The 17,383-nt window shown below is 42.6% G+C and overlaps 1 protein-coding gene across 7 annotated transcripts in view; it reads right to left on the bottom strand.

Annotated features, from left to right (window-relative positions):
- The window catches only part of AhcyL1 (Adenosylhomocysteinase like 1), a 174,543-nt gene that overhangs the window by 60,190 nt on the left and 96,970 nt on the right, over positions 1-17,383 (bottom strand). The window contains exon 1 of one of the 7 annotated variants that reach the window (XM_022844834.2): positions 7,223-7,479. The exons of the other annotated variants lie outside the window; for them this stretch is intronic. Coding sequence (XP_022700569.1) covers positions 7,223-7,331 — 109 coding nt within the window. The 5' untranslated portion in view covers positions 7,332-7,479. Of the gene's footprint in view, positions 1-7,222; positions 7,480-17,383 lie in introns of those variants that run through there. 7 annotated transcript variants of the gene reach the window in all.

Raw genomic sequence — 17,383 nt, 5'->3', positions numbered from 1 at the left:
CTATACTTCGTAAAACAGACGTCGACGTACATTTGACCCGATTTTCGCTGCAGCTAGCAATCAATGAAAACGTCGTGGTGGCGCGATAATAACTCTAGCAATCCTACTTTTAGTAGCGTCCTTGCTATGAACGCTTGCGTGTACCCTTTGGCAGTTTACCTGTATTACTCTCACAATGTCATACGAGAGCTCTGGCAGCAATCAGGTGTGGCCAGTTACAATTTTTTTCATCTACTCCGTTTCTGTGCGTCGCGCCGCGTCACCTGGTATTCGACGCCGATGATAACGTACTTGCTACAAATAGATGTACGGTTTATAAATAGCATCGTGAACAAACCGATGTGGCCGTTGCCCCGCACTTTGGTCGAGAGTAGTTGAAGGGCAGTTTACTTCTATGACACAAGGCCACACAGCCCGAAAGATAGAACTGAAGTTGCTTTTTGAGCTGGTGAGAAAGCTAGAATAGGAAGGGAAGGCAAATCCGAAAATAACCAATGACATTGTCAGCCATTCTAGCATACGACTGACTACGTACGCTGAACACGACACGGTGTTAGCCGTTAACGTAGCGAACAGCCACGCGTGGCGGTTGGCCGAAAAGAGCGACCCGTGTGAGTGTCCGGTCTAGCGTAAGATCGGTTAAACTGTTAACTAGATGTAGAATATAGGACAGAAACTGCCAACTACATGCACAATGTCTAAAACAGAAAAGATGTTTGCCTTCGGCAGTTATCGCGGTTGGGGCCGTTGATGTACTTGACGCTTGTCGTCGACGTTTTTACAACCCAGATGGGGTAATATAGCGTAGATGGGTTTGCTCCGTAGAGCGCCAATTCCGCTACTGGCCAGGAGCTATTAGTCACCATAAACTCCATGGTGACCTAGGGCGGTGAGAAGTAGAACAATGGATCAACGACTTTCGACATTTAGAATGGCATGTGACGACCAGACACTATAACTGTTTGTATGAGAGTGCCGAAATTAGGTGTCTGCGCGAAAGTGATAATAATGTGCTGGTCTTGGACAATGGATAGAGTGTATTAATTATCGGAATGTAACGTTACATAGGAGATTACATAGTTTTTGTCGTAGAGCTTTAAAACAATACGCTAGTAATTATATTACCTAATAATAAGATTTATTTTTTAAATAACTTTTTGTGAAGCTGCACCCGATGGGTGTGTCAAAATATGTATATTATTAATTTTTTTTTTATTTAATATTACTTTTATTACTACTGCTGTGTACTAGTAAACACTGAGATGGACCCAGCTTTGAAAGAACAAGACATATATCTAAGCTCATTGAGACTTACTTACTACAAACTGAGACAAGAAAGTACTTTTTTTTTTCCGAAACGAAACAGCACTTCGCATTACTATGCCTACGTTACTAACCCAATTTTCGCCCAGCTGCTTGAGCTCAATATGAATAATATTCAACCCTGTTAATTACTATGTGTTCCTTACAGAATAACAGGAAGTTTTCGTCTAACTCAGTGTTTGATACATCCAAGACCTCTCCTTTTCCTCTACAGCTCCCGCTCCTCGTTTCTCTCGTCTTATTGATACAAACATAAACGTCAATTCTACACCGAAATAGATCATGAGCTTTTCTTGTGTGTTATTTCTATTATAGTCAGATCTGTAGTTATGTAGTTTTTGCGGAGTGACATCATATCACGTTCTATATTTTGATTATGATTTCTATTACAATCCCTAATTGTATTATATAGCATAAAAATGCAAAGAATTACATAGAAATCGATACGACCAAATGAACGTGAGACTGACTGACTGTTATAACATCAATATGTGTCTCTCTATCTATCCGTCTGTCACTGCGGGTCGTTATAGGCCGACTCCATACGAGGACTGCTACTTAAACGAAATTAAAGTTGTCTTCGCTCGACAACGCGGCCACGTTTAGTTGAAGATGGCTGAGTCAACTTACTTGATCAATTTTGTTTACCTTAGATATATCTTCGATGAACGTACCACCCTCTAAACACACCTGGTCGCTGTTCAATTGTATACGTTTCACAAGGCTTATGACCCCCCCCCCCAAGTTTCATCTCACCCCTCGACCTTTACGGCTTCATCGACACGTTACCTGGACCTAGAGTTACAAATTACTTTTGCATAATGGGTTCTTATTGTGCGTTCACACATTTTTTAACCTCTACTAACAGGCTCACGGAATTACCCCTTCGATACACCGTCGACAACTTGTCTCGATTGGAAAAGTCTAGCCGGGAAGGGTCTTCCTGGATTTATGTAAGGCTTCTCCATTGGACTTATGAGATGGCGTAGCAACCATATGTCATGGCATTTTTCAACACTGAAATTCAAACTAGGGACGACCATATGTACAGAGTTATCATGGCAGCGAATTCGACGAGATGCTTGTTGACCACGCTGTCTTTTTTTCACGCAGTTTTTACGGTTCTTCTACTACAAATAACCAAGCTCAGCTTTCAGTTAGGCGCTTTACGTTGCCCAACGGCTTACACGTTTTTTGTATCCTTCAAGATTTTTAAGCGGAGTTGAATAGCCCTTTGACGTTGGATGAAAAGGCGACGTCTGGCTGACGACAGCGGATACTTTTTTTGCTTGTCAAAAAATTACTGACCGTTTCTAAACCAAAATTAAAACAAATGATTAAAATTAATATTAGTAAATTATATATACGCCATTACGATCGATGGTCTTCTGCCATTTTTTGTGGCAGCACTATAGAGCTTCTATCATTAATTACAGTTAATTATTTTAACATCATCAAGGGGTGCAGGGACCAAAACAGGTAATAATCCAGGCCACGTGGCGGATTCATTAAAATGCCCCATCTAAGTTTTGGACAGGTAGCTAAAGACGTGTATGTGTTTTGGCGTCTTATGATAGAGGACTTCTTTATTTACTAAACTCGGTTAGTTTTTTTTTATTACTTATTGTAATCCGGCAGTAAAGGTCCGAATCAATCGTTTTGCCGGACGGCAGGTATTCATAAGACACGGCTTCTTTTCTGGCTTTTGGCTTTTTTAGCGTCAGTCTGTGTTTTGCGACCGACTGAAAGACTTATTTGTTTCTTGTTAGATAGTCACAATATGTATATTTAGTCACATTGTCGCGTGTAATCCATTTGTCAATGGCCCATGGTCAAAAGATAGCTCGATTTCTTGCGTTTCTGTAGAATATTCCAGATAGCCGAGATACGATCGAGTGAATTAGTTTGCATCGATCTGTATCGCACCGAAACACCGAGCTTCTTTTTTACCCAGCTTTTTTCAAATGATGCTGGGTATTCAGTCACCTGACGATATCATAGCCATTTGCGTATCGGCCTTGTTCAACTTCTATAAAAACTTATCCGCAATGCATCACACTGGAGAAGTATGTTTCACATCGATATTTTCTGTGCGATAGCAAAAAAACAACTTTTTATTCATTTCTCCCAAGAACGCATATTGGCTACAAAAAGCACACATTTTTTATAGGCCTGAACAGCATTTATGCCTTTATCGTATCGAAATTTTAAAGCATAGCAACTTTTGCGAAAGGCCATCTTCGAGAAGGCCGAATAAAGGCATCTGAATAATTGTCGTAGATTTACTATCACCAGATGTTAACTAAGGACAGGTATCGGGACGAAAGGCAACAGCAGACTCATTTGCTTGTTGAGTTCATGCATGTTCTGACTCTTGGGCGCACATGCATGCATCACTCATTTCCGAAACCTTTTAAAAAAGCGATTTTTTAAGGTTAACCAGTCCACAGGACGTGCTTTACAGACCCAAACCTGGCGAAGTTAGTCCATCTTTACAGATATTTGCGTCTTTCTCGCGATCTTCGACCCTTTCACAGTCGTCACTTAACAACCCTCTACCGTATCTATGACCACAGGGAGAGACCCTAGCTATAAGTAGAGCAAGACTTGGTCAGAGTTACAGCGACGCGACATCGTTGTCAGCGGTCGGTCAGACCCTACACTAGTGAAAACTGTCAGAACTGCATGCAGTCGGTGCTGCCTAGGATTTGGCAGCTGCAAGCGACCTATGACTACCTATACAAATGTACATATAAAACGTAGAAAGAAACAAACAAAGTAAAAAAACTCAGCGCTTGTAAATATAGCTCAGTGCAGCGTGACCTTGATGCAGGCCATCTTACGCTTATGGGACGTTTGCAGCGGTCTTGCTGTTTCACTACGCTGACCTGGCGTTATGTAAAGAACAGAAAACCACAGTAGTAGCAGCAAGAGCAGAAAGCAGCGAAAAGTACGATACAGAGCTCTGATCGTCCGGCCGCTCTGAGAATTTTGTTCACGTAGAACCTCTTCATGCAGTTTTACCTCCGATCTCCTATGCGGCTGTACAATTTCCATCATAACGTCCTATTTCACATAATATCCGTGACCGTATATATATAGGCAATTCGAATGTACCGAGGACAATTGGTCCATAGCTGTCAGCTTCGAGAGGAATAAGACTTCGTGAGATGATATGAAAGCGAATCATTCACTATAGCTATGTAGTGCCTCCATCTGTATGATAAGAAAAATTACCTACGAGATTTGATCGCAGCCATCAGATTTAGGGTTCCCACTCTGACTGCATACGGCGTGGACATATAATGCAGATCAAGCGGAGAACATTTAGCTGATAACAATGAAAATTTATAGTTGAGCATTATAGTGGTCAGTAAATACGTCTACGTCATGTCAAAAGAGATAACAGCGTCTGTAGTCCACCCATTATTCCTGCTATGGGTTCTACCGTTGCTTTATTTGTATAGTCGTTACTACAGCTGCCATTGTTGACATACGGCAAAAAAATCATTTTTTCTGTTTGTATGGTCATCACTTCCATGCGATTAACTAGTGAAGGGAAGCAAAACAATCAATAGTCTTTAATTTCCAGTTTAGCAATACTCTTGCTTGAAAACAGAATATCTAAAGTATATTCACTGGGAAACCAACGGTCTGATGTGATAATTCGGATAAGAGGTCGCGTCTGCAAAACGATGCAGACCTCGTTTGAAGGCCCTCGCGAAACACACCACAATAAACAACAACGCATAAGCAGAACTACAAAACCTTCACAGCGTTCAAACGTTTGCTGCTCATATGCATAAAATGCACTTCGCTTTACTCAGCAGTAACGATCAAAATAATTATTAGTTAAGAATGCCGACTTTGACCGTCACTGGGACAAACAGGGGTCGAGGAAGCGTTAAGAAAAGCAACCGGGGGGTTGAAGTAGCAAGAAACACCTCAATAATCCGTCATTAAAAGTTAGGATATCTTTTGATTGCTTCTCTAGAGACCACGTGGCAGATACGATCTGTTTAATGTTTGCCGCATGTTTGTTTTCAATCGTTTCTATTTCAGTTCCATTCTGTTGCTGTCATATATATATATACACACTGTTTGTAGTTGGACTGTCTCGCCGGAAGTAATCAATATACACCGTAACCAACATTTACTATGGATTACCCTTGTGTACTTATCTTTTCACGGTCGATGGGTCAAAGGTGGCCGCCAACCATCGATATACATTAAGCCGACCCACACTTATTTATTAGCATGAAATAGATAGCACTTCACGTATAACGTCCTTCTATCCCAATAGGCGATTAGCGAACATATCAAGAACACAGGAAGGTCTGTTCACGCGAAATAAGCTTGGCTTTGATTTAAAAATTATTTAATATTTATAAAAAGACGTTAGTAATGACGAGACTGAAAACGATATTCTTACTGCGATGCCATTCTGACCAAAAGCTTTTATCGGTCCTTTTTTCTGCTTCTGCTTAATTTTTTCCTTTCTAAATTCTTATGCAATACGCTTATCTACAGTTAGGAAAGGCAAGATACTTCGACTGTCCTTAATATCAGGGGAATACTGCTGAGAAGCTAATAAATCTTGATTCCTCCTTGTCCTGGACAACGACGATCAGTCGTTTACCCTTTTGTTGTTCATAACCCGTTCTTGCTACGTTCTCCAAGCAAAGACCACGTGTACAGCCGTCCTTGTGGTTTCGAATATTTCGAGGTTTACGTTCGTTAGCGCCATTAGGGGGCTTTCTTAGATTCTGCTATTGTACTACTCAAAGACACGTATATTATTAGTTTTACTACGATCGCACTTGTGTTAATTTCAGTGGACTGGGGGGTATACTCGCCAGTACAAAGTCTTCGTTAACTACGTACGCCATTTATGACTTACAATCGAGAAGTAACAGAATAGATGTACTGGGCTGTTGCAAGTAAATCCAGCGGGATTTAAAATTTAATAGCATTTTAACTAGTGATGATTTTCTATGTGTGAGAAGTACTCTTCTCTATCATCTACGCATGGCTTTTTCACTCACGTTCGTGTTAGTAAATTCTCTATGTGTAATTTCTCGAAGTAAATTTACAGTGTGCTGGATTTGGCTTTACAAGGCACAGAAAGCCTTATAATCACACTGATTTAAATCGGGAGGATGGGCTAGTTGATGCCAACGTTGGCTATTCCTTTACTCAATCTAGGGAGTGATTGATAGATGGCGATCAAGTCTCGTGCTGTCATACATTAACCAGAATGCTTGCCACCGAATAGCAACGATCTATGAGTCCCTTGAAAAACTCAAGACAGCGGACTATAGTCATGGTTTAATTTTCGGCGAGTATTTCGTAGTAGCGACCGGTTCTGATATTCGCTACAAGTACTACCATCACTCTATATTCCAATATACTCGGATACTGCCTAACCTAACCAAACTCGATTCCTTTCATCAGAACTTCGACTAGTCTCTCTTCGATTAGGCGTGGAAATTGAACCGTTCCTGTTCTATGGCGAACAATTATAAAATTAAACTCTCACCAACTGGAATACATCACAGGCGTTTTTCCATCTGGCCTAGAGTCAATCCACGGAGGACTCAATTTTTACTCAAAATTTTCCACCTTTCCAGTATTTCGTCGTTTATTACATGTACCAGTTTTGCATTATCTTCCTTTGAGAAGAGACATTATTAGAACGATCGCACCATCCACTTATGGCGCTTTCACTCGAGGCCTTCATTTTCGAATCACAGCCAATCCTAAACCTTTGTCTGTCAGCATCATCTATATGTGCCGTTGTGTTCATGTCGTTACCTAGTTATTTGCGAGTGAGGTAAGCCTATTGGACACAACTGACTGCCGACCCCACCAGTGTCTGTATCTGTTATTATGAACCTACCCGAGAACGTCTGACTGAACGTCGACTGTGTTCTGGCAAATTGCTTACGGCGGTTTTGTAAATTTAGCTTCGACGCAATCCCCTCCGAGTTGAGTGAAAAATCCTCCATCTGTTTAGATGGAGATGGCGACCGTCGTTCGCCGTCTGTATGGGAAAGTTCGTGCGAGATCGCGCGCGTATTAAACCACAATAACAACAAAGGCTAGTCAATTTTTCGCTGCTAGAACTATTTTCGAGTGATAATTTTTGGCACTGCTAGCGCCAATCTGTTCCTCGTTTGCGACGCCGCTATTATTGTCGCAATACAGTAGATGGGCTTGCCGGCGCCTAGGCTCAGGTCGCCGCGAAGCTTAACGTTCTGCTATTGTAATCGCGACCTAATTGATACCTCCCGCAAAAGCAGAACGCAATATGACGAAACAGATCTTCACTCTTGCACACACTTCATCGCCCATTCAAAAACTCGAAGTTATGGCGAAAGATGAACGCCACTTTGGCGTGTCGATTCGTCGTCAGATTAAGCCGTCAACAACCAGCCACAAATTAACGTATCGTCACATACAACTCACGCAACGTGACACAAGGTTATCGCAAACAATCACAGCACTAATTACAGTAATACAAAATCCACTCGATCAGCTGAAGACCTCGACCAAGCGGCCGACAGCAGTTGATTACAAACAATCAGCTATCGATAATACATTTGTCCATACTGTAAGCCTTATATATAGAGTCACCGAGACCGATATTATTTGCTTGACGTCGCACTGAATTCTTTGGCTTTTTCACCGGGTGCGATCGAGACTCTGCCAACACGACCGCTTTCGACGCTATGGCCACGTCTTCATTCAAACGTAAATTGCTCTAGCTCCATCCATTTCTATATTGTAGTTTGAGATATTTACGTGTTTGTAGCTAATGAACTTGAAACGAATGCCCAACCAACCACGGTAACCTCCGGTCTGAAGAGCTTTCCACAGAAGTCAGGTCTCAGTCGGACGGATAGTCGTGGTAACGAAGAGTTGTCGCGCGCTTTTTAGCAGAAGGCCAGTTAGACCGAATATGATAGAGTAGAACAGAACAGAACAGAAGTTGATAACAGCAAAGCCCGCCTTAGAAGAGCGAAGGCCTGTCAGCACTCACAGGACAAGGAACAGGTCCTGCTATAGCGGTACTTGCAGGCCAAGCCGTGGTTCGTTGCGGACAGACACATGTGAGGCGCCGAGAGAAAGAGGTGGGAGAGGGTAAAGGACGTAGCAAAACAATGACAAGGCGAGTGACTTTTAATATAATCACCGCAGTCACCTCTAGCAGACGCAGCAGCAGTGTTATAGAGAGGCTGAGTGCATGTACTTCGTAAGCTGGTAGGCCAGCTCGGACATTAGGGCCACGATAGTATGACGTCATATCCTAGCTAGGCAGCAGACTCACGAGGGAAGTTACGTAATGTCAGTCGGCGTTGTTCCTAAGTGGCTATTTGCATGTCTTGAACCGGAGATGGACAGTTCACTGACGGTAAAGCGCATTCGCGTTGATTGCCGCAGAACTAATGGTCGTCCACCAGTGATTACGTCGTTAGCTGATCTTGCGAACCTGAAACCTTTGACAGAGACCGCTAAGTCGGTTACGTAGAGTTCTGGGTGCTGCTGCCGTTGGCCTTGACAACGTAACCAACGTCCTTGAACGACCTCAGATTATAGACGAATTTACTAGATTAACGTAGGAACCCGTCCCTGGAGCCTGGTGCTTTGGCGGAACGTGGCATCGAACGAGTGCATGAGGTAAAATTCTATATTATATATTCTATGCTGGAAAAATTCTATAGAGATATCAAAAAAAGATGGCATGTTTGATGTACATCACGGATCATGGACCAGGTCAGACTATCGATAAATATGTCTTTCTCTGTTTTTGATGGCCCGTATTGGCCTGTGTGTGTCCATTATCAGTGTCTCCTTTCTACACGTGTACAGATGTTCGCCGTGGTCATACCGGTTCTTAACTACCCAGCAGCTGACCATACAAGTACCAGGAAGCGAGATAAATTCAAAATCAAATTATTACAGGGATCTGTACGAACATTCCCTATTATATATACAATTTAAATACAGAAACGTATAGCTGAACATGACAAGACACAAAGAAGTAGTTCGTATACATTCATGAGAATGCATGTACACTCGATAATCGATGCAATTTGTGCAAAATAGAGCTTCATAGGTTTTTATAAAAAATGTAGGCGAGAAAAGAATGGTCGTGATATCAATTGCCTTTAGTATTGTACACAAAGCGTTATGTATTGTTCTTTGCTGATTAAGTAGCGCTGTCGACAGTTTGGCCTATTAATAATCTAAGCCCAGTCTCGAGGTGGTCCTTTTGTTTCTGTCAGTGTGCTACCGAATTTTTCAAAGTCATTAATTGACCGTGCTTACGCGTACGATCTCGCCTTTGCGAAACAATCATAAATTGTTGTTTGCTTCGAACAAAGCTTCTCCCATACCCAGAATACGCGTTGCCAGCATAGGTTCCTCGCTAGTTTTTCTGTCCTGCGTTGATATTAGGTATATCTCGGAGAGTCACTAGATAATCGGCGGCCCTGTTTTCATCGGTCTAGCGAGTTTGTTCACAATGGACAGAGAGAGTGAAACGACAAAAGGATAAAATCAGTAACAGTGTGACCCTGTTACATACAGCATTCGATCTCAGCCAGTATTAGCGGGTCTATCCGACAATAGCTTAAATATAACCACCCGATATCAACCGAAATAGCTAGATACGATTAGCTATCCCAAGGCTGAAACTATAATAGTCTTTGACTGTTCCGTAATAAACAATAAGACCAGAGAGATCAGTAACATCAGCGACAAATTGCAGCCAGCTGATGAGCGAAGAAACAAAAAGGTTTTTTTTTTTGGCTTTTTGATTGACGAGCTTACGCCTTCTCTCTTTGCTCTTAGTAAGGTCAGTTTGGACAGTACAGAATTTTGTGCTGATGTTTTTCCTATAAGTGACAGGCGGAATGGTGGGCAGCAACGGAAGCTAGATGCCAATACGGTCCTTCCAACAACGGAGTTCAATGGGTAGTCCTAGGCATCGAGTAGACGCATTGCTCCCAACTCTACAGAGTCCCAAGTCTACAGAGCTGTTTTGAACCGAACAAGCATCCCGTGCGTACCGTCACGAAATAGTTTTCAGAGTAGCTTTATAGCTTGGTAACTAACTGTCGGTCATACGTTTCTTGCGCGGAAGCCCGAGATTTACTGAGCAGCGTCAAACTTATCTTCAGCGCGCACTTTCGAATTTACGTAGCAGAAGCAAAACGCTGTCGTTCTTCTGTAGGTATCACCTAAGAGTCAAGCTTTCCTAACCTACACACGTTCGATTTTTCGAATAACTGCCATATTAGTAACACTGAGAATTTATTTAACTTACGTTGTAGCTGAAACGCTCGGAGACGACGAACGAATGTACATATACTTAAAAACTGTTATTCGAAGGGAATTGTGCTCGTGAAAGATTTACTACTGGCAACTGTATAGGCAGCTTTTTCAGTATTATTTTTATTGAAATTTGTTCACAATGTTAAGGCCAGCCCTAACATAAAGGTGTCTCTGAGATTAGGTAAAATATCACATCGACAAAGAATTTTACAACTAGCAGCTCCGCTGTCTGAGCAGCAATGACGGCGACGGCGGCTCCTGGCGATCGCCAAATAGGAACTAATCTACGACGTTCTTCACGCTGCTCAGAGACGCCTTGTCAATTTTGAGGCGCAGAGTCACGTTCAAGGTTTACTAATATCGTCTTTGATCAATCGGTGTCTTTCACTCATTCTATGTATTCCCAATTGATCAGTAGAAAAGAAACAGAGGCACCATTGACCACAGCAAACCTCTGCAGCACCCGCTGATAACGATGTTGTACGACGTCATCTTTCCAAGGTCGTTCCGTGTTATGCAACGGGTGGAAATCACGATTTTCGCTCGCGAAATCCAATTTGGAGGGGAATAATAGTCATCTAAAGGGATATTTTTAACAGTATAATGTTAAGCATGCTTTGTCCTTCGGGACGTAGGCCGGCATAAAATGGAGTAGCATTGAACTGCGAACAAATTCGTTTGGGTTCTGCAATGGGTTCGCACTATTAATATGCGACCCCCAACATGCAAGCCACTAAATCTATCTGTGCTTAATATATTAACGCGAAGTGGTCCTGCAGCATCAAGAAGAGCTCGGAAGACTATTGATGCAGAAAAAGCCTGGTTGAACCTGGTTCAGAAAGAATTGACCATTGATCGAAAAGTTACATACGAACTGTATTTCAGCATTATACGTTCCAAACGCAGCTGTTGGACCTCTTTTGAGTGTTATTTGGTTTCCTGCTGCACAAGGTCAGACTTGTAAACATCAGGCCACTGAACTTGTCTTGGAATACACAATCTCACAAAATGCTTTTCATCGTTCTTTTCGCGTACGAGCACACTGCGACTGCTATGGCGAAATCCTTTCCGAGTCTCAGATATATTGTGAGCTGAATCTCTGAATCTCTGAAGTACGCCGCAACTGTGTTACATAATAGTTCATCTTTCATTTACCACTGTTACATATTCCAGGAGTACCCTTCAGCCCTGCGTGTAAAATGTAACGAGTGGCTTCGACCCGTCTCATCAAATTGTATTAACCTTCAGCTTTTTCCAATATATGTTTAGATATAGAAAGAGTACAAGTATGTATTGCTAACATGAATTATTCAGATAAAAAACAATATGGCTTCTTCCAATCTTGGACAATTTTTTTTGTCCGAAACAACGCCTAAACCGCCGAAGACTGAAGACTCGAACGACTTAATTTTAAATTTCTCGCACTAACTGCACTTCGATCTCTTTATTTGTGCGTTGCTATTTCAAACAGGGACATCAGCTAAATTTCTTCTTGTTAAATTGTTAATTAATTGGTTACAAGCAAAATGGCTGTAACTATCCTCTTTATAGAGGCTATAACTAGCCTCTTCTCTTAATGCGCAGAAGGTCATTCTGTTATCTCCGACGACTATTACCATCATTATTGTGATGATTCGTAGTAAAAATTATTTGTACGGGCCGCCAAGGTCGTCGTCGGTGCCACCAAGATCAAATGCAATGGTTCAATGCAAGTCTTTCGTCCATTAGGTAAATGAAGTAAGCGTCGTGCGCCGGACCTCCGTTGCGCAACACTAGTCAAATTTTAGTATGCATAGCATAAACGTCGAGATTGTGTCATATACGAACGTTTCCTTTCCTACATCCGATCCTACTACGCTTAAACGTCGCGTCATACGGTTGCCTGCTTCAGGTCTGCACGAAATGAAATGTGCGTACACCCGATTTCGAAAGTATTCACTTCATCGGGTGTCCTAAAGTTTAGTAGGCAAATACACACCGTTGCAGGGACGTAGTATCGTGTCAGCGAAGAGCCAAAAGGGCAAGAAAAGCCCTAGCACTAAGTAGATCAGCATCCCAATTAATTATTCGCTACTTTGCTATCGTTGCTTACTTGGCTTTCCATCGACCTTGTCGCCGCTGCGGTTAGGACCAGCGGTTCTGCCTGCCGCTATTCCTATCCCCGTTGTTTCGCCTGCGATTCCATACTTGTTTCAATGTATCTTCCCTGCGTGTGCGTTTTCAGCCACTGACATTTTTGTAAGTGCCTGTGTACAGTCTTTACGTCAATGTTAACGGCACAACACGGCGTTCGAGTCATCCATTGCTGTGTGTGATGGAGCTGAATAAAGTCGACCAAGGTCAACGTGAAAGTCGTACAAGCGTATCTTTCCTTATTTCATCTGTAATCAACCATCTCTTGTCATTTACGCTGTCGTTCATGTAGCGCAGGAACCGTGCAGTGTACCCAGTGGGATAAGAAGAAACGCTTACCATGAGCAGAAGTGGGGGCCGACATTGGGAAAAAGATAAAGCAGATCCTGTTTTAATTGTATTTATATATACATTTTTGGGACGTTGCCGTTTTCCATCGTGGGTGCCTCGAAAGGAAATACCGCCTTTAACTCTACTCGCCAGCTTCATACGTGTAACATTTACTTCGGCGAAAAAAACACTTGACTTCTGGCCCGTTGTTCCCCGTACCGACAACGCAAGTTTGTTGCCATAGCTGCGCACTGCTTCGGGACGTGGTCGGCGGGGGGTAGTTCTCAGCTACCGGATGAGTCTTTAATCCATAATTCTTTGTACGCGTTTTTTTCCCAAGGATATCGTTTCTCTCGCTCACGATGTGTACAATAAGATAAAATTTTATATGCGCGTTAGCTACTGCAATACAACAGACACGTCTTGATTTGGTAACATTAACTAATGTAAATACCAGCTAACATTTCGCAAAATAAAACGGGTAGAAGATCTGTGGACGGAATCTTGAACTGTGTGATCCTTATGAGCACCCGTATTATTACGTTTATTATTATCTTATCTTATTACGTCGGGTAAATACTAGTTCTACCTTAAGAATTATTGTTGTTATTATAAAAGGTAAAACATAACAAACAAATCATTTTCAAGAGGTTTTAAAAAATGCATCGAACAAAAAAGGCGAAGCCACGATTAAGCCCACATTCGCAGTACAAACAGCAACAATAGCTATTATCAAGGTAGGGTGATCCTTGATTGTTTCCTTCCGGATTAAACTGAGCCAGTAGAACAACTCCTTTAGTGTAATGAGAACAACAGCAGATAAGTAGAACTTTTCTAATTACTTCTCGCTTTTTGTCTTTTACCTCTCTGATGTAGTCAGCGTGTTATAGACCCCTACCCCTAAACGTACGCCACACACGTCGGCTACGTCAGTCCTATTACCTCTATGCGAATTCGCCTCTCTCTTTAGAACTTCTTTCTGCATGGAGTGTATATAGTGTTATCCACCCTTTTAAAAAAAATTGGCAGGTTATATACGCTGCAGGTTTGTCGGTTTACATAGAATTCCCAATGCGATCGCAACTCGGCGTTAGGATCCATGTAAGAATATTACTAGTAATAATTATTCAGTTTTGGTTGAGTGAACGATTAGCCATGAGACTAGACCAAATATTTATCGCTATCCAACCGCGACAGGATCTCGATCCTTTTGTAGTTCCTTCAGTTGGCCTGCTGCCGCCATGAGACTCTGGCCCAATCTGTTACCCGTCATCATCTTTCTTTTGTCATGTTCCAACGTTTACTAGTCGCGGATATCTGGCGGTTCGAATTGAACATACTACTGTGATCAGAAAGCTGGCATTGTCGCTGTGACTGCTATTTCTGCTAGTGACATTATTGCCAGATGACCCGAAAGTGCCGCCGGATATCTGGTCGGCTGAAGGTGACGCTGGCGTTGATTCTTCTATCATCTTGATCAATAGAGTTGCTGTCTCTATTATTGTCATGTATAGGTAGCGACTGCACTGCACTGCACTGAACATGGCTTACGAATAGTTCCTGTGGGCATCCCGGTTGGTAGGCGTTCTGACGTAATCGAGTTGTTGCCCGTGAAGCTTTGGAGTCGAGGGGCTCGCTTGCGTATTGATAGCAAAAAGAAGTAGGCAAGTGGAGGAAATGAGCTGCTCGTGATATTCGCGATTCTTGGTTCTTCCATTTTCTGGCGCCTTTAGCACCAGATCTCGTGTATCGTTTGTGCTGTGGTCCTGTTCAACGCAATTAATTGTCCGCAGTTTTACAAGCATTCAACGATCTTAAAGTTTACTGCTAAACCCCAAGGTCGGTAGGCGCCGGTACGCGTGGGGCTTACGCAAAAGCCAATTGAGCATGGTAAGCAAATAATTATTAAGCAAGATTCCGGATTAGTGTCTGGGTGAATAGGCGGTAGTTAGCTAGCTGGAAATAGTGAGAGCATTGATTATAAATTGCTATTAGTAGTCGTATTCAAATCTCTCCTCAACAATATTGCACTGTTCGACAACTTCGCGTACGTACATGTAAAGAATAAATTGCTCATTGCAACTTCACGATAACACTACGCCTTCAGATTTGAAGTGATCTTCCTTGTTTCGTTTCCATGAGGACCAGCACGCGCAAAGTGACCGTCCCGACGTATCACCGACCAGCTAGCACCTTCGCTGCCCCTTACATTTCAGCGGCAGCCGTCCGTATAACGTTTTCACCGCATCCCCCAGCCTGATACCCCGACAGCTACCGCTTTTAAATGAGCCATGCTTGTCGACCCTGTTGAAAAACGTGTAATCTAGTGTAGCAAGTGCATGGCGCTAAATAAAAGCAAGACGGAAGACCGTTGAGTTGTTTTATTGTTAGGGAAAATAACACAATGAAAATCACGTAGACAGTAAAACAGACCTAAAGGGTACGTTCTCTCTGCTCATCCTAGAGAAATGAATGAATCATCTTTTACTGATCAGCGCACGTGCAGACGTAAACGCGCTTCTACCTACATCGATTGAGGCCTTCGTTCACAGAAAACCGTCCACAGAGTAGGGAATGATCTTCTCTATTGGATCGGTCATTTTTGACCGCTAGATCTAGAATACGGTCAGACGCCAGCAGTCGGACCTGCTTCATTTTGTGGCTATAACGAAACTCGAGGCAAAGGAAAACTCTTGATCAACCACTGCACCAGCGCTAGAAGGGAACTAGCCAAGAAGCAGACAGATTCAGCGTTCGCGGAGTAAGGTCAAGGATTCGAGGACAGAGACCTAACCCACACTGCGGATGGATGTTGTCCATTGGCTACGGTGGCGGACGCTTTGGCGCGTGCTTTGGGCTCTTTTCCATTCTTTCATTCTTAGGAACGCAGGCACTAACGAATCCAGAAAACTTTAGGCGCACCCTTGCAAAAGTTCAGTTAGATAAGAAAGCGCCAACTAATGTGTACGGAGGCGGGCAAGACCGGATGCACTGTCCGTCCAGAATCGACCTCTGTGTGTCTTAAGGTGTTTTGCAATATCTAAGCGCTTACTGCTTACGGCAGGAGTTGATGGGCAGAGAAATACGAACAATCGGTTCAAGCAAAAGGGGACAGACAGAGCCTTAGGCCGAAATTTTGTACAAAAACACTTCACGGAGTAACCCATCTATTTTGTTATTCTGACAGACAATAAACCCTGGTTTTTTGATTTGGTAGGACCGCCAGCACAATGCAGGTCGACACGACATATAAAACGCACTGATTGAAATGTCAAACGCATTGCTAAAAGTTCGAATTTAGCCTAACAGCTCACGTGCGAAGGTACTAACTTGGACAAAAATTGAAGGGCAAATGATGGCGCTGCCAAAAAAAAATACGTTTTGCCATATTTTCCAATTAAATAAACATGTTTCGCTGCTACTGCTTGTGCAAGTACGCTGGATATTTGAATCAACGTTATTGTGCATATAAACCTACTGGGATTATTTTCTAACGTATTCCCTATAGGCGCGTGAAAATCAGCCGCATGGTTCCCACAAGAAGTCGATGTTGCCAAGCTCGGAATAATATTTTGCCAGTAAACCATGCCTGCTGATAAACAATGCCTATCGTATCACTATCACGCATATCAGCGAAGACATTTTTTGGTTGTTTTGAGGTCACATTCAACTAGCAACGGACTAAGCAATTTCCTGTGTGACGACGCTGTGGTAATCGATACCGTCCCAGTTGCTGCTTTGCCAAAAGACGGATGACGCATGCCCCGAACATGTTTATTGTCCCAAAAGCGTTCCCCAGCCCAAAACATAACACCGCCATCTCTTGTCAACTCTTCTTAAATAGCTCTAAAAATTATTTAGCACGTCACCGATAAGGCGACTCAGGTCCATCGTTGCTTCATGCACTGAGACGACTTGGGAACCGCATTGATAACTGACGATGTAAAGCTAATTAGCAAATCTATACCCACTACCTGCGGCCGTAGGTTTCAATCGTTAGCTTAGAAACTGCCTAGATATTGTCACTAAAGAATAACTTCGAATACTGTCTATACCGTAATTGCTTGCTAAGAACTCAATGATCTGAAGTAGAAATAGGAGAGAAAAAGGAAAAACTGTCTACTATTATACGCGTTTCTAGCAAGCATCGGTCGGTACCTATTAATGGGGATAACCCGGCCAATTTCTGTAACGTCAATCATTCGAATTTAGCTTCCTTTTATTTGTCGCTTGTTTTACTTAGAGCCCTTATCCTATA

This window comes from Varroa jacobsoni, unplaced genomic scaffold (assembly GCF_002532875.2).
Source record: "Varroa jacobsoni isolate VJ856 unplaced genomic scaffold, vjacob_1.0 scaffold_1131, whole genome shotgun sequence".
In the NCBI taxonomy this organism is placed as follows: Eukaryota; Metazoa; Arthropoda; class Arachnida; order Mesostigmata; family Varroidae; genus Varroa; species Varroa jacobsoni.
This window is presented reverse-complemented; position numbering and strand designations above follow the sequence as displayed.